Below are 19,518 nucleotides of genomic sequence, written 5' to 3'. Positions count from 1 at the left end.
ATGTATATTTCATTTTTTAAGAGTATCTCTTTACAAGCATTTATCAATTTTAGTAAATATATGCACGTTTACTTCATATACAGAAAAATTCGATATAATTCAATTGTTTTGAAATTCAAACATTGAATAAAGCAATCTACATTGGAGACTGGATATTTAATTTAGTGTCTCCATCGGCGGATGTTTTTTTTTTTTTAATTTTTTTTTTTAAATCATTTATTCGTCATCGCTTGCAATAATTTGTTCATTATTATGTAAAACAATATAAATATTTGGTTTGCGTTTGAAATTCTCTATATTTAATTTCAATCTTAGTAAAATGTTGATGTATTTTTGTGCCTCATCCGAATCGGCACCATCTTCATGCTAGACATATGCTTGTCCACGTGTTCGCACAAGATTTGCTGTGCCTGTTTTTGAATTGCCGGCAGTTGTTCCATTGCCGACATTGCCCAATGTAATACCATTAGCCAAATTGGCTCCACCATTAACACCTAAACCAACATTAGCGGTACCAGTGCCTTGCAAACGTTCAATGAACCGCCGCCAACTGACCACTGTTTTACCCGAATACAACCAAACGGATGATGTGACACCGACCAGCATTGAACACACATATTTGATCATAAATACAACAAATAATGGTCGAGATTCATTCTCTTGATACCGACTATTGAATGGACATGGTATCGAAAATTTGGTACACATATCCTGATTCCATTGTAGCATCCACGCATCAAAATTGTAATATTCGTAAAATAGACAACCCAGAAATCCAATTGCTGGTAAAATGAATAAACCGCTGAAGAAACCGATGCGTATCATTAAACGTTCGAGTTTATCGGTGCGTTTTCCATCGCCTTTCATTACCGTTCGAATGTGAAACAATGATGTGAAACCGGCCATCAAAAATATTGCACCCAATATCAAGTAAATGCAGAGCGGCAACAACAAAAATACACCCAACGAATATGAATCCAATTGGCCAACAAAACATACGCCCGACAGCACATCACCTAGATCAAGAAAAACGATAGCACAAAGATATTTTTTTATTAGTAAATTCAATTGTTGTTTTTTAATAAGGGTATTTTTTATATTTTGTCAAAAGTTCAATAGTTTTGGATGATATACACTCTCTAATTTGAACTAAAGTTTTTTTTTCTTCTCAATCCCTCAACAATCAAGACAAAATCGTGCAGCAATGCGATTTAAGATTTCATCACAGTTAAAGCCGATGAAGTTCATGAAACACATGTAAATAGATCAAATAAATTTCCATAAAGAGAACGCAATACAAAAATGGCTTAGCTAACGGCTAGCTGTCATTCAATTCGTCGTCGATAAGTACATGTGTTGGGATTGAAAATGGCCATTTCGGTATGTAACACTCAACATTTTCTATATCCATCTATCTCAACGATGAAACGGTAAAATTATGAATAATATTTCTACTATGTATGGCATATTGTTGATCTTCATTTCTGTAACGGGTCCAATGTTTTTAAATCAAGTCATTCAACATCATATTTGGTTATTTCTGGTTTGAAATCCCAATGAATCCACGTTTTCATTCATTCACTCACGTCTGTTGAATATGCTATTTTACCTGTAGAGTGTGACGCACTTGTCTACATACGTTTCATGAAATGTCATGTCAATTGTTTGGAAAAAAAAATGACAACGCACTTTTCTACCAATCAAATACTGATGTGGAATATGATGGTTTGTCTGTGAGTCGTGACTTCGTATTCATAAAGTCCATAATAAATTCATGAAAAAAAAAATAAAAAAAAGTTTATAATGTATTTATGCTTATTTGATGCGTCGCATCACATCAGATTTTCCAATCTTGATGCATTGCATGAATGATGTTGCGCGAACCGTATTGACATTTAAGCATTCATAAATTTATTACAACTATTTCACAAGGTATGATGCGATGGTTGTTGTTTGTTTTTTTCGCCCATTGTTCATTTACTGTTGGTCGACCAATTGTACCAATCGATGTTATTTACATGAACAAAATACATTGTCGATAGAAGTAGCTAGCAAAAACACGGAACTTGTGGATGAACATGGCTAAAATTGAAAAATTGAAGATGAATGCGGCATGTTGCGATTGCCAATCTCGACAACGATACAGTTATTTAATCACATTATCACCACGATGCTGTACAATCATTCATAGCAAAAAAAGCGATATACACAAAAACGAGAGAAAATATTTATCGAACGTGTGTGATGTTCATTCCATTCGAAATTCCACGTTTAGAGAAATGGAAATAGAAATTGAGAGAGAGAGAGCAAGAAAGGGAGAGATAGAGAGAAAAATTCAATCAATATCAAACAATGTGAACAAATCGATTGTTGGCTCTCGATTGTTCGCACCGATGAATGTCCGTTATATGTTTTTGCTTTGTTGTGAGATTGTTTCTATTTTTTTGTATTCTAGCGTATTGCCCGAAGGGAAAAAAACACCAAATGGAACACACCAACAAAACGTGTGATGCTTATATGGTGATGATAGACAATAAGACAATTAAAGATGAAGCCACAAGTGTATTATGTGTTGAGAGAGAGAGAGAGCGAAAGAAAATATCGAAATTAAAACAAAAAACTCGGCCCGTTGAATGGAAATCATCCCCTGAAATAGATTGGCACTTTTTGCTCACCGCTCGCTCTTCTCATCAATTTCTAAATCGAAAATACAATCGCACATATGATGACAAACAGAAAAAAAAATTCATTAAAAAACCCATTTTATAGAGCAAACAGAAAAAAAATTACAATCGTAGCCGTGGTGTTGATTTTCAACATGCATTCCAATTTTGCGTTTGCAAACACATAATATGTTGTTTGTAACAATTTTTTAAACTTCCTTTTTTTTCGTTTGCATCCAGCAAAATGTGCATCAACACCACCAACAAACATAAAAATAAATGACCATAAATTTTCAAATCATGTATGCCATTTTTCAGTGTTTGTGTGGATGTTTTTTTTCTTCTTCTTCTTCACTATTCAGCGGTAACATTGTCCACTTAAATCGAATTGAGTGTCGACCATGAACGAGCTATGTATTGTAATTCACTTTGGACTGAAATTTGTGAATTCGATGCAAGAAAAAAAAGGCATTTTATTTCACAAAATACAACAACTGTGATTCATTTTGATCGTGTATAATCTATTTTGTTCACCTAGCGCCGTTCAATGTGGGTTGTTTTATCTGCACTTTATTCCTTTATATCTTTAGTGTTTCTGATTTTTATGAAAATTTATGATTTCAATTAACACAAACAGACAATAATATACTACTAACGATCGCATTCGACATTTTTTTTTCTTCATTTGAATTTGTGCATCGCCGATATGGTAAAATACAATTGAAGAAACTCCAACGATAGGCATCAAGGTTACTACGACCAACCGACCGATAATTGCCTATAAATTTTGAACGACAACCAAACACAATCGTATTAACTTTGGGTGGGCATCGCTTTAAAATCGGTCAACCGAGCGCTTTCGCATCATTGTTAAGCGAATGTTAAAGAAACCTTTATACTCTGTTTTTTTTCTCCACATGCTTTGAAAAGCAATTTAAATGACACACTAAAACATGATTCGTATCAAAGTGACAGTTTCAATTCGATTTTATATATTTTACTTTAGGCCAGGTCGCCCGGTTTTTAGTAGCAAAGCTCGGCCAAAAAATCATTTGGCCCGATCCGAATCACTGTGAAAACATTCTGGCAGGCTTGTATTTTAATTTCCGATTGTGGCTTGTTTTTTTTTATTGCGTGCGTTGTTTCACCGAAAAACTGAAACTTGTGCTGAATGGAATCAATTTTCTTTGCTTTTTTTTTGTATTTGATGTAGCGCATTTCTTAGTTGTATACAATACCTTCAGGTAATATTGCATTTTCAATCTATTTATTTACATATAATTTCAACAAAAACCGGAAATGATATCCTGTCAAATTTCAGGATAGTAAAATGTAATTTTGTAAACTAGATTTCATTGCAAACCATATAACTAATATAATTAAAGGAATCTTCGCTTGCTCGAAACAATGTTGCTTTTTTTGCATTTGGCAACATTTCGTCACAAATATCTCACAACCATATGGAAGAAACCGAATCTCAACAATGCAAAAACTCGCATGTATTTGTACACGTCTGTTTATGTGACAAACGACAAAGTACTGTACAACGCAAAAACCAATGAGTAGTGTCTCGCTTGTTTTGAGGGTTTTGGTTTCGAAAATTTGTGCATTAATTGCAAACTGTTTGAAAGCGCTTGAGAATGGTAAAGTTTGTGGCTCATCCATGTGTGTGTGTATGTGTTTTGTCATATGCGGGTGTAGAATGTTGTAGATCGTGACTTTCTGTAGTAATTTGCTGGATTTATTGCAAATGGGGTGCAACACACAAAATGTGCACACATTAATACACACTGACGAATCATGATAAGCAGATGGAAAAGATGAATTTGGAATAGATATGCATTTATATGTAGGTATTGTCTCACAGAAATTCGATTTCCATATTCAAACATATTCTGTATTCCAATTTTAATTAATTTTCCATTTTTTGGCTGCTTACTTTGAATTTTAAACGGAAACGAGCACAAAGTAACAATAAAAGACACCATCGTAAATGAGATCTACACGATTACTTGTTGACACAGACGACAAATTTCCTGTTTCATGTCAAACTTTCATCTGGTTTTTTAATTATACGAAGAGCAAATTCCAAGCATTCTGTTGAATCTACATGCTTCTAATATAAATTACAAAAAAAAACATTTTTGAAATTAAATTCCATACGAAAAACAAAACGGTTCAGTAAATAATTTCGTTGCATATGCAACTAAGAAATACAAAATTACTATACGGTGAAATATCGAATTCATATTTTTTTTTTAGATATAGCGAGAGTTTCTGTAGTATAGAAGGACTCTCGAATTATACATTCTTTTTAACCAGTGTTTTTGATAAATTGACAATTCTTATTATGTTAAAAAAGGTACATTTCGAATTAGGATTCCAACACAGCGGATTATTCAAAAAATAAAAACTTTTGGAAATGTTTGTCACAAAATTGAAATATCACAAATGTTATGTTTCGAATTTTAGTTTCGTCACTCGTTCTTCGCCTCGATAGAAGTTTTCTTTATTTGATATTGAAATTATAGTGAAATTACATGAGAAAACACTTAGCTTTCATTTTGATAACATTTTCGTTTCTGGTTGTTAAAATTGTATACTGTAAAATAATTTGCAACAGAGTGAATGTTTTTGGCGTTGAATAAATAAAAATATATGAACATTATTTTAGAATTCATCGTTTTATCCTTTCAAAAACAAGACGACAAACTGATCATTACAAATTGTACAGTAAGTACAATAAATGCGGGAGGATTTTTGCATTTGTATATATATAAGACATAACAGACCATTTCTGGTTTTCGTTTTAAGTTTGGTAAGAGAAAGAGTACGCGATCGATAAATGATGGGAGGAGAGAGTGAGAAAAAGCATAGAACACTGGAACAGAAGTGCAGTAAGCAAATCAACATGATCCAGAGTTGCAAGCTCGAATAGTATCAGAGTCAGCAACATCATTTGCATATAAATTCGCGTGCGCGGATATACATGAATATGAAATTGTGTGTGACCGAGAATAAGAGCTAAATGGAGCACCAGCATTCCGTAAGGCATTCAAAAAGAGACCATCGAAACGTAAATACAAGCGATAACAAATGAAGTCATGCATAGTGTGAAAGCACCATCTCCCATTTTCCATTATATCTGTGTTTTCGGGATACTACTAACCCCATGTCTTTTATCCGGTAAATGATACATACACATGACTTATACATAAACTTTTTCACCATCTCTCGCATTCATTCTCTTTGTATATTTTTCATCCTTTCTGGCAAATTCTTTTCCTTTCTCTTTCATTATCTACATTCGCATATACATATGAAGTCACTTTTGTCTGTATTTACGTCTATCTACATTCAGTTCATCTTTTTTACAAAATTGCATTTTCCAAATTTAACATATGTTTCAGTTAAGCCTTGCATGGTTTTCTTCTTCGTATAACATAAAAATTTGCTCCAAACCAAATAGAATCCAAGAAAATTGCACACACACACACACACACAATCGATTTACGGGAGAGTAGAAGTACAGAGTTGAAGAGCAATTTGGGGTGTGTAGGCATGCTTATTTTTTTCATTTTTGAAATGTGTATAGTCATCAGTTGGTTCCGAATAAATTGATCATTTTCGGTTTACTCGGGCTGCCTTTAATTTACATAGTAAAGAAAATTGTCAATTTGATATTTTCAACCACATGTTAAAAATGTACATTTTGGCTTCATCATTTTTTCTTTCCGTTCAAGTTACGTGAAATGACAAAAAGAGAGAATTCAAAGTTGAAAGAAGACTACAAAAGTAAGCTTATTTTCAAAAGTCATTAAAAACATATGTAATTGTTGAGTGTTTGGACAATTTGTGCAGCCACTCATATTTCACATGGTACTTTATTGTGCGTGGACAATATCCGAAAAATATATCCAAAACATTGTGTGCTTTCGGTCGTGACCAGTTACTCCTACAGTTCGTTTCGTAATTGATAGTATAGAACATTTGAACCATTGAACCAAAGAGCCGAGTTCAGCCAATAAACTATTTCCACTCGACAAACAAGCACGCTCGCACACTTACACACTGAATTTAATTTTTCCAACTGAAAACTAATAAAAATTCAATTTCTTGTGTTTAACTTGTGGTTTTTATGGCGTTTTAAATTACAGTGTTGACTGTTTTCATACGAAATCGCTCGAATCAACATCTGACGCAGTTCAAATTACTCGAGCAAACGATCTTTTAGCTAAATCTACATAGGTAACACTTTGTAAAGTGAATGTGTATGTAAGTTACTTTGATTTGTCAAGAGGGACTATGTGATAAACACCGTGAGGTAAATAACACACAGTGTGTACACTTGAAAGTGAAATTGAGCTTATGAAAATATATTTCAGTTAATGTTTGTGTGTGTGTGGGTGCAAAACGGTGCTTGCAACCAACAAACACTCTGCAATTAAACATTGAAAATCTGTCCGCGTTTTTGCCACTCCAAGTTCTAAACATCCTTAACCTATTCTTTGTACCATATAATAAAGTGGATATAAGCTGTTTGATTTCGGGCATGATTTTTGGGGAACGTAAAATTACGGTCGTTTCTATTAAATTCATCCATTTTCAAAACGACCAGACTCTTTCATCCACTCGAAACAAAATTACAATGGCAACAGCATGGACGTGTTTGAGAGTTTTACGGAAAATTATGCGTATGAATGTGAAGAGCAGTTGTAATTTTCATCCTAATGGTTTTCAGTTCCCCTTGGTTTTCGTCCACAAAATTCTTCTTCAACATGGTCTCTTGCATTCCGTATAAGTAAGTAAAGACAGAGGCCATCCATTTAAGACTATCTTTATATTTTTAGATGCTGAAATGTACGCGTTCATTTCTATCAATAATTCATATGATTTAGCTTGTTTGGGTTTACACATTTTTCCCATTTTTGCACATTTTTATACAAAATTCAAGAGAATCGATATGAATAAACCAATTCGAAAACCGGGTGTGTTCACATTTTGCCTTTGCAGATAGTATTATATTAAATGAAATTCGAATCGATTCATTCATTTATTCATTCGTTCATTTTGTCGCTTATAATGCTCTTTTTTGATTTCAAAAAAAGGTGCTAAAAGCGCAATGAACTCACATGAAATGATTTATAGTTTTCGGAAATTCCATTTATGATTTGACTAAATGAATAGATCGATACATACTAGAAGCTCATGATTTATTATTGTTGAAATGAATTGTCTCGCATAGAAACTCGACTTGTGTTTTGAGTCAATGTTATAAAAGCCGAACAATTCCATACCAAAAGTGAGCTGTGTATTTTGAGGGAAAATTTGTGAAGAGCTTTGAGTCAAAACACAAGTCGACTTTTTCCATTTCAACCCATTCAAATATGGAAAAAATTGATCTCATATAGAACATCATCAATTATGTTGCTACATTGAAAATCAATTCCAAGTCATCTGTCAAATGCCATCAAAATAAATTTGTGTCGCATATTTCAAAATCGATATTGGAATTTATATGGAAATGTGATTTTATGTGTATTACATTTTAATTCGATAATAACTCAAAATTATACAATTGAAATAACTCAACGGAAGCTACGATGCCAATAAATTATGTGAACATTTTTTTTTAATTTTCTCTCTTCTTTGCTAGCCATGGGTGTGTTTTTGGTCGGTCAATCATAATATGGTTAACTTATGGTTATTGTTTCATGAATATATTTCTTTTTCTTTTTTTTAAGCACTGTTTGTTGTAGCCAACGCAATATACATATATTTCATTTCCATATATTACAATATTATCAAAATCTATTGTATCCACACGGGAATTGCTGGTTCATAACCCGATGATGTCAAAGATTTCGATATTGAAACAAATTGATTAACACCAATGAGTCTGGCTCCTTTGCGGCCAAAGGTTTCATATAACAAGAATATTTGTTGCTCGTATATTTAATATGGTTTCTGGTGCTTCTGCAATTTTGTTGATATTACGGATAAATATATATGTGATAGAGTATATTCACAGAGACTTCATCGACATTTTCGAATATATGGATGAAATAAATCTTATGCCATCGCATTTCGATACCCAAAACATAAACATAAGTCAAAAGCAAGTTTATTGTGAAAAAAAATCCAGTTTCCATGCAGAAGCTTTTCTTTGATTCGATCAAAGCAATCGTAATCATTCTGTTAATCATTTCAAAGAAAACGAAATTCTCTTTTAAACGAACCGAAATGATCTTTATTCATATATTTCTTATCTTTTCGGTTTTGTATTTGTCTATCCATCGGTGTGTTGATTATAATCTTGTGGGTTTGTGAGTGTAAACAAACAAATTTATTAGAAATTTTTCGAATCTTAATCTTTTAACAACTTCATCTATACAAACTGGTCACAGAATAAAAAAAAAGATTTATTTTCAAATTGAAGCCGGCACATATGTGTTGAATCATCCGGTTTTTCTTAGTCTTTTCTTTCCATATTCAGAATGCAAATGATAATTGGTTAGAGACATTGGTATGGAAGATTTGTGTGATAATTTCAATAATTTCTAATTTGATTCAATGAATGCCACGATTTGTTTACACCATGTGCTCACCGGTGTGCATGTAAAAATGCATCTTTTTTCCCAACCTAAACACATTTCAATCGATTTTCATTTTTAATTTTCAATTTTTGCTTTAATTCACCGACACACGTCTACATAAATTTACATAAAATATCCGTTAAAATAGAGACGATTCGATGAAGGCGATCCATCTTCAAGAAAATTTGTATAATTTGTATAGTGCATTTCCATATCTCTTTTTCGCTCGCTCTCTCTCTCTCTCTATATTCAATTATCGAATTTAAAAAGTGAGTCTGCATAATTTATTTGATTGTTATTACGGTTTTTGGCTCAATTTATATGGTTTCGAAATGTTATTAAATTTGCATGTAGACGCAACGTATATGCTCTGTTGATTCTCTCTATAATTCTATTGGTTCCATTATGATACATTTTTTTCGGTCTCGATTTAACTTTTTCTTCTTTAATGTCGGTAAGCCCATGATAAATGCTTGTGTATGACCAAAAATTCGGGTTTTTATTACGCACAAAAATCTTTTTCCAACATTTTTATTGTCAAATATGTTGGATTTTTTGCTTGTATTTGAATTCAGAGTTAAAAAAAGAAACAACGAATAAGAAATATAATGTCTAGCTGTGATTTTGCGATTCAATCATAAAATCTCTTTTGCTGTGTCTGTCAATTTACATATTTCACCTCAGAGAGTGTGAGATAAGCGAACGCGTACACGCTACTTTGCTCGTTTGTTGTTATTCTCAGTTGGGTGAGGCATGGCGTGCGCCCGTTTCGATGAGTTTTATATTCTCCATTTACGGTTGTTTTATGATCGTCTGAATTCAATAAGATGAGGCTTTCCACAATAGTAATGTCTTACGCTTTATTTGTTTGGAGTTTTTTTTTTAAGAAGATATGTTCAATAGATTCAGAGTGAGGTGGCGGCGACAACACATGGACAAGATCAGTTGGGTGTCAAAGATTCAGAGTCAAATGTTATTAATATATATAAAGACGTGTCGTCGAACATGATCAACCGGATGGTTGTGATCACATTTGCAAAAGAACATGGGTATGTTTCTCTTTCAATCCCCCTCTCTCTCTCTCTTTCTGTATCGGTGTTTACAAAGATGGTAAAATGATCTGATCGTTGCAGCAAACGACAGTAACAATCGCATCGGTAATTCAATGCTAAATATTATTGTTTGTGGTGTCGATTTCGAAACATGTCAATACAATTTAATCCAATGGTTAGTCAAAACGTTATCTGCACTTACGAACACGCACAAACATATTTTGCGGCATTTGACAGAAGAAATGTGTACAATGTACGTACAAACACAGTTTTCATTCATTCAGCAAAATAACGACGAACGATATAATAACAACGGCAAACCAGCAGCAAGCAGCACAAAAAGAAATTCAAAGAGCTCACAGAGTATGCATTCATAAAAATGAAATTTTTATGTTTACTGCTCTTAGCGACCGTTTTGCTGTGCATTTCATTCCATGTTCGTCTACACCATAGAGTTGACAACTTTATATGCTGTATACAATATCAACAAGCTCAAGCATTCTATTAATGGCAATGGTGTTAGACGAGGAAAAAAGACAACACACGCTTTATTTCTCACAACACACACGCATTTTTTTCATTCGATATTTCAAGCATTCTCTATTAGACAATCGAATGTGAAAACTATAGTGTGAATTTTGCTTTAAATTATATTTGCTTTACAACGTCTACAAAACAAACTTTGCGCAATCAACAGAAATTGAATGGTTGTCCACAAATACATGATGTGATTACTCCGTTCTTCTTTCTTTTTAAATAAAGGAGTTTTCATGGATCTGACAAGTGTGAAGTTTTTTAAATTCTCTAACTCTGTGGCAGTAGCTTGTTTATTTTTCAGAGTACGCAACATTGACATTGCATCAAGAAATGTAATCCAGAATGAAAAAAACCGACGTTTTCATACTGAATTTCTGCGTCTGAAGTTTTACGACAGAGAAGAAAAAAAAAACAATAATTTATTTCATATATTCGCAGCTGGAGTGATTTTGAACAAGAAGAAAGAGTATTGGTTCGAACAAAAATGTCTTCATTTGATCTTCAAATAAATACCACATTCGATGTGATATTATAACGCCTTTTTTATTGCCATTTTTTTTCTTCTACTGAGTTTCGCTCTAATTTTTTGTTTTTCATTTAAGAAAAGAACTTGAATATTTCTCATATTTAATCAGCTTAAAAATTCCGCATTAAAAATTGTTTGTCAGTATTGTCCGTTTTTTTCTTTAAATGAGCACCCGAAAAAATGCGAAATGGGTAATAAAGACTGAATTCAATGGTGACCGCTGTTTTGTAGATTTGCTGAGCAACAGAAGCAAAATATCAAACCCGAAAATATAATTTCGAATTTTATATCAAAATGCCGCACGTTTTGTGAAATCTTTTTTTTTTTTTTGTTAAACAAAATGATATAAAATGTCATGAAATCAATGCAATTTGCTGTGACACTTCATTTTTAGTACTGCGAATTGAATGTTTTGAATCAAACTGAGTAAAAACTTCGTGTTTTTTATGCTTAAAATATTTATAACATTATAAAACATATGAACACTAAACCCATTCTAGTGATAATGCGATTATGTTGTTGGTTCATTGCATATCAAGTCGAGTGGCGGCAGCATTATTTGCCATTTTCCATTTAGTAAAAGCCTTTGAGTACTTAATTGAAGTAATGTCATATTTAATAGATGCGGAATTGCGGATAAAACTTAATTCATTTACGGGCAGAGAATTACTATTTTTTTTCGTCAAGTGAAAGAACAAAGACGTCAATTTCATCAAGCTATGGATTGAGCAAATTAATTAAAATTATGATTATTATTTAGTTAAGTGAAACTCAACTTTTTTCCACAGAATTCATTGAATGGATCCAGAAACCATCAGATAAAGATATAATTACTATTTTTTTTATCGACGACAAAGTTTCGTAGGAGTATCATCTGTTATTTCATACGTGCGAGCGAATCTTAAGTTTTCTTGTTGTAAAACATTTGAAAAAAAAAATGATTCAAACTTTCTTTGTTATGGAATTATATTTTTCATATGTTTGATACTTGAAACGTTTTGAAAATTATATTTTCAACAATAAATACAAATTATAAACTAAAATATTTCTTTTTACTTTGAATTTTGGGTTTCTATATCGGCCCATACGAAAAAAAATCACACAATAAAATTTCTGAATGTTTTTTTTTAACAGATTTGAATTGCCCTTCCAAAAATTGTTTGCCCAAAGTTCTACACAAGTTTCTTACCCAACACTTTCATCTGTTTTTTTTTTACAAATATTCTATTCAAGCGTATGAAAATTATTATGAAAAGAATATTTAGCTCAGAATTTATGCATACTGTTTGGTTGTTTTCAATTCTTATGATAGTTTGTAACGACTTCATTCTTGGTATGGATCAAAATTCGGAATAGAAGAAAAAAACGAAAATTGTAAATATAATTTTTATCAATATATTTTGTGTGAATGCGTTGAAATGATAAGAATCTGTAATATGTGTTGTGTTCTGTTTACCAAATTGGCGACAAACAGCGTTATATACTCGGATAAACATATATGTTACGGAATTTTTATCATTTCGCTTCTTATTCAATGGAATGATTTTGTGGATTTTTCATCTTAGCATGCCACTTTTATTCTCGACTTATCGTTCTACTCATCATTTCCGCAAATATATTTACGCACAACTTTATCGTATCAACATGTGCAAATGTGCCAATTTTCTTCACATGAAATACACTTAAATAGTTATAATAAGCATGTGATGTGACGATCTTCAATCTCATGCTACATCATACCATAAAATAAATGCCATTTCACTTGATTGTGATTGCAATTCTAAGTGGTGGATTATTATGCATGTTTACTCATTTCTTTCCCTTTATCCCATTTCACTCTCGCACATAGACGAAAATTGATTAAACAAGACGTACGATGCTTAAGTTTTGTGCATTGACAACAGTTATGTCTCTTTTGTCTCTCTCCTTATTACGTTAACTTGAGCAAACATTCTCATATTAATTGAAATTGATTATTCTGGAATGTTATTCGCAATCAAAATTTCCATTTCGCTTTCATCAATATAATAATAAGTGATTTTCGGCATTATTCTATCGAATATAAAACTTTAATATCTGCTATAAATGTCTATTTATTTTTTTCTTGTTTATTTTTTTTTTCTGTTCCTACTGCTGATGCATATTAGTATTTATCCACTTGCTTCTTCGACATTGGCTAAGGCCATACCAATATCATCATCATACATCTTTTTTTATGCACGTCTCGTCTTGTTTATGACTGGCAATCAATATCGAAATGTGCACTTTGCCAATCCAGATGGTATGTTTGCTTCTTTGGCCATCGTTTCGGTTCGCATGGAATAGAATTTCTATATAATAGATAGACAAATTTTATTAGGAGTGATCGTAACAGATTGAATTGTTAGTATAAAATATTTATTTTTATAATATTACGCTTTGCTTGACGGCGTTCATCACCGATTATATATCCATTGTCATGAATTTGATTTTTTTTTTATTGGATTGCAATATAAACGATCAATCCATCAATATATCAATTGAATTCGATAAACCGAATGTTGAATAAAGAAAATATTGATACAAATAATGGCAACATTTTGTATGGCAAGCAAAAAATTGAAATTGACAGATTATTCCGATTTAACTTTACTGGAATATTACTAAATATTTGAAGTATTTTTCAAATAACTCCACGGGAATGGAATTAAACAATGTCAGAAAATCAATTGAACCATGGTGCCGAAGAAATTTCAGAAAGGGGCTAATCCAGAGACCTCGGCAAAATTCGATTGTATCTAGTGTATAAAATTAAAAAAAAAAACAATATTCTGGTTCTCGGATTTTTCAAAGCGAAACAGCACTGAACTATTAGACGTTGTTGTGACACTGCAAATTTTCGCCATTTTTTCAAATTGAAACTTCAAAAATAAAATAATCAATTTCTCTCTTTGCAAAAATAACAAAGTTTGAGAACGTTGTATTACATTTTGGCCCGGAGTCAATTGTTTTACTTTGGTCTCAACACTAAAGTTTCATTGTTACCGAGGTGTAAATTTGTTTTTCAAACTTGTCATGTTATGATGTCACATTAGCACCACCAGCACTAGAGACAACAGACAAAAATGTATGCATTTATTATGCATGGGATGTGTATTATGTTCGTGTGTGAATCAGATGCATGCATATACTGAGAAAAGTTTGTGTCATATGTCAAGCCAAATGTGTCAAAATATTACATTCTCTGCAAGTCGGATTAAAAAAATAGAGCAGAAGTTATAAGGTGAGGTGATCATGTGTATTAACTCGTGTATGAAATTCAAAAACTTTTTTATGTAACTTAAATGATTTTTGAAGATTTTAATGACTAAATTCTGTTGAATAATATTGATTCAGAAGCAGCCACATCGATATCGATCGTTCAATTCTTCAATGAATTTATGGACATTTAGGTGCTTACTATAGCCAAATGAATGCAATCGTAATAAAAAGACAGGCCACAGATTGGATAGTCAACCGGTTTAATTAAATAGTAGTCTGAATATTTTTATTCATAATTTACTATTAAAATGCAAATTAGTTTGGTCCCTGGTAGTTCAATTCAAAGCATTGGTTCTGAAAATCGCAGATAAAACTGACATCTATAGTTAGATATGTTCATTTTGGCATATTAGATGATTATACATTGTCGTGCTCTCTCTCCCTCTTTCTCTGCTTCTATCTGTCTCTCTTTTAAACGCCAACTCTTCCTTCTTCAACGCTCAGCGTTTTGAATTTATGAGTCGAAAAGGACAGCATAAAATTTTATTAGAATTGTTGGTAATGCGCGTAGCGCCATTATTAGTACATTCATCGAATGTTTTACATGAACCGTGCTCACTAGTCACTACACATCGAACAAATGTTATTCTTGTAAAACATTGTAATTGCCACAAGGATGTATGAAATTAAAATGATACAAATTTTATGATTACTTGGTGTACGTGGGGTCGAAAATGCATAAAAGTCATCATCGAACGTTCATCGGTTCTTCCGGGCAAAAATTAAAAACTTAACTAACGGTTCGACTGTGTTGTTTCTTTTTCATATAAATGAAATATACCTGACTGCTGACTCTGAGTTTTTTGTTTGTGTGTTCAAGCACTTCGACCATTTCTTTTCAACGTGAACTTTACACAATGCCCATTTTAAAATGTTTATTCGAAAATAACAACTGAAAATAAATTAAAAGTGACTAATTACAATTGCGCGAATATAGTCAAGTGAGTGTGTTGTGCGTACGTGTGCGACTGTTTCGTTTACGGCACCATGAAAATCAGTGGGAAGAATGTGAAAAAGAGAAAACACCGAAGAGTGAGTCAAAATGTCGTAAAAATAAAATACATTTTCGAAGAACTTTAATCGATTCGAGATATTCTATGTTTTCAAACATTATTTCGTTTTCCGTCTTCGCGACGACTTTTCGTCGTCGAATTCGAATTTATTTGTTTGTTTGTTTTTTTTTTTCTATCTGTCGATTTTGTCGCGTACATTCTATCTACGTATTTCGTTGCTCTTTTTCGCTCCTCTTTTTCATGCATCATTTGATTTTCTGAGTAGGTATCGGTGTGTTTACAGATTTGCCGTATTTACTGCTTTTTACTTCAAATGCCCCATTCCATTGCGTACTACATCGCATTTAATTTGACAGACGGTCGCGCGCGCTCGCATACGCATACCATTTTGCTCTTATATCTCTGCAGCTCTTTCTCACAAGCACTTCGTATTCATTTACCATTATTTAATTGTTGACATTTGTTTTTATTAATAATAATAAATGGCATTCGACTTAAAACTCAATCTCATTTGCTGGCGTTCTTCTATTTTCTTTTCGCTTGATTCTAATTACCATGGCTGGTTTTTGAAATTGACCTTGAACACCATTCACTCAACATGCTTTCATTAAAGTACATAATTAATGACAAATCTTTTCACATTTCTTTAATTTTTTCAATTCGATCAACGAAAAATCGATGTTGGCAATAGAACAATTCATCATGACCACCATGAAATTTGAATCGCCGCACTTCAAATTATTATTAATTACTCTTCAATTTTATCAAAGCCAAGACTAATCGCCACTTTATAGTGTTTTGAATTATAGATAGTTTTGTTGTTGTTGTTGTTGGTTTGTTTGGTTTGATTTATTTGTGGCTATAGCGGTTCTTATTGAAAATCAAATACGTGTGCGCACTATGCAGATGCTTACTTGAGATGTATTCTGTTAGAAGTGCCATCACGATTTCAATAAGCTGCACACTTAACAACACCCCACCCACAAGTAATCTTACTTCATTGCGGTTTATTCAAATGTCATCACTTCAATACGTGATGAATGATGTTACTTACTTCAAAACGAAATTTTAAACCTATTGTCTTTCATTCATGGACTACATTCTATTTGATGCTCGCATGACGTTTGCCCACACACGGTCGAACTCTTTTTATATAGTTTATCATTTTTCTTATGTGTCTCTGTTTATTCTTAGTCAAGGAAAAGATATCGAAAAAGTTTGATCCGAAGAAATCAAAAAAACTTTCTATTGATCAAATTGGCATTTCGGCCATTTAGGTTTTTGATTACTGAAATGCACGGGAGACAGTGGTGTTTCCGAGTCGAACATTTACAATAAACTTCAAAATTTCCCGAAAATACTTTTTCGCAATAAAAATTCGTGAATTTTCAACGAAACGTTTGTTTGTACTCTATGATTCCATTTTACAAAGAATGTCAACAATTTCAGCTTGAGTAACGATGGTATTGATTTCGATGAATCGAAATGTTTGACGAGTAATCGATCTTGGTCGATGCAATATTGAAGAAGCGTCGTGAGCGAAAAAAACGAAACACATTTTTCATTTAAAATGAACACAATTTCAATTTATTCCATCGGATATCTTCGAAACAATTTGCATGTAAAATCATTTCCCATACATTTTCATTACTAAAAGCGACATTTTTTCATGTATATTTATATTTTTGCCATAAAAACAACCAACAGTACAATGTATATTTCCATATTTGAATTGTAAAAAAATGGCTGTGATTCAACTTAACTTGAAATCAGGGCAGAAAATTTGTCCATAAAAATGTATATCACCCACCAATGACAAAAAAAATTCCCCACCAAATTGTTTTTACCATTCTTTCACCAATTTTTATTCACATTATAAAAAAGGTGAATTTATCACTATAAAGAGTATATAAAAATATTTCCACTTTTTGCATTCATTTTGATTAGTGACTACGTACACTAAATATAACATTAAAAAACGCTGTTAAAATAGCGAACATTATTTTCTCCCATTCAATTGCAAATTATTCTTGGCTCAGTACAAATAGTTGGCACTTCACCAAATGACTTCCGTTGCTACTCTCTTTGTAAGTATTTTTTTTCACTCTTAAAGGTGCTAAGATCTCTACATTCATTATGCGTAGCATTTTGGGAGTTGAAAATCTAATTAAATTTGAAGAGAAATTTCGGATAAATATTTTTTTGTGTGATCATATTCAACATTTTGTATGTTAATAAAGAAAACAACAAAAATCGAAATTATCATGCTCCAGTAATAAAATTGAATTATATTCACGAATGAGACACATTGTTATAATTTTCTCTTGTAATGTGTGTCACGACAACCACAACATACAGAGCATTTGACAAGAGAGTATAATGAGAATCCTATTTTGGCTTTTTGGCATACATTTGTGTTGTGTGCCGCAAAAACCGCGCAAGATACCATCATATAATGTCAACATTGATGAAGATACTAAAGTCAGCGGAGTGTATGGAAGTTATTGCATTATTCACCATTTGGAAAATGTAAACTGTATGCCATTCACGTTTCAATCAACCAACTTTATACGGAAAAATAAATTTGTAATTGATACACACAATTTTTGTTTTTTTTGGCTGGTATGGAAAAATGTAAACCATGATTCTTAGCAATGGTTCTTTCGGTTGAAGTTGAAACACGTATTTTTCGCGCGACAATGGCACGTGATGGAATGAAATGAATATAAATGAAAATATATATTAAATGCACAAAAAAAAACATTTCTACTTGCAAATGAAAGTGGCGGAATCAATGACGGTGAATTCGATATATACCAAATTCCAATTCAAAAATAGCTCACCCACTTTTAAAATTGTCGAAAATGGCAAAACGTCCTTTTCCTTAACTTATTTTCAGTCCATTGCACAGTTGAAGATTGAACAGCGAAACATGTCATATAATTACATCGAAAAAGAGACAGAAGAAATTCAATGATGTTTCTTTTGTCCTTTTTCGTTCGATTGATAATGAAATCTCCATTCGAAACACATCATTCACGCGAATCTCTTCGGATTGACAACGACGAACAAAATTGGCGAAAAGCATAGAAAGAAGACAAACAAATAATTTGGAAAATGTCACCACGATTGTTTGAAATAGGAAAGTTTGCACCGTTTGTAAAATGTGAGATATGATTTGCAATAAAAATAATATGATTTTTTGCTGACAAAATGAATAAACATGAAGGATGATTGGTTCAGCACTTTTCATAACACATCTAATTTGATGATACCTTGAAACGAAAATGGAATTTAATAAAGGAAACGTTCCGGAGTTTTTTTTAGTGCAATATATGCGATATTCGATGGAAGTGTTGTTCACATTAGACAGCACAATGGGATTGTCCCCCTTTTTTCATCTTCACCAAAGAGAAAATATATAAAAAAGTGCTGACGCAAAAATTAGATTTACCAAGTTCAATATTCGATTGAAAAGTGTATAAAAGTCATCCGATCTATACAAATGCAGTGTATCGAGGCGAAGTAAAAAGAAGAAGCAAATCATTGGAATGAAGTAGAATGTAATTTGTTATTATGTGTGTTCGAACAAATTGCCACAAGCACACTTCATTCGGAATCTTTAATATGGTTGAAGTGTTGTATGAAACACAGCTCTCGCTCGAAAATGGCTTTAATAACACTTGTAATAACCATAATGGTAATGCATTTCGCATATGAATATTCAAAATCATAAATTTTAACGGAAAAAAAATTACATCCGTTGCCATTATATTTATTAGTTTGGCACATGAATTGGCACTATTCATGTCGCACGTTTCGATTCAATCT

General features: G+C 32.3%; 1 protein-coding gene across 1 annotated transcript in view; it reads right to left on the bottom strand.

Moving 5' to 3' along the window:
• Positions 1-222: 222 nt before the first annotated feature.
• Positions 223-19,518, bottom strand: part of LOC116352340 (frizzled) — a 107,219-nt gene continuing 87,923 nt past the window's right edge. Inside the window, exon 5 of the mRNA XM_031784855.1 lies at positions 223-1,016. Coding sequence (XP_031640715.1) covers positions 367-1,016 — 650 coding nt within the window. The 3' untranslated portion in view covers positions 223-366. The remainder of the gene's footprint in view (positions 1,017-19,518) is intronic.

Source organism: Contarinia nasturtii, unplaced genomic scaffold (assembly GCF_009176525.2).
Source record: "Contarinia nasturtii isolate CC-2019 unplaced genomic scaffold, AAFC_CNas_1.1 Cnas_scaffold_187, whole genome shotgun sequence".
Classification (NCBI taxonomy): Eukaryota; Metazoa; Arthropoda; class Insecta; order Diptera; family Cecidomyiidae; genus Contarinia; species Contarinia nasturtii.
Note: the sequence above shows the minus strand (reverse complement) of the source record. Positions and strands in the feature narration are given on the sequence as shown.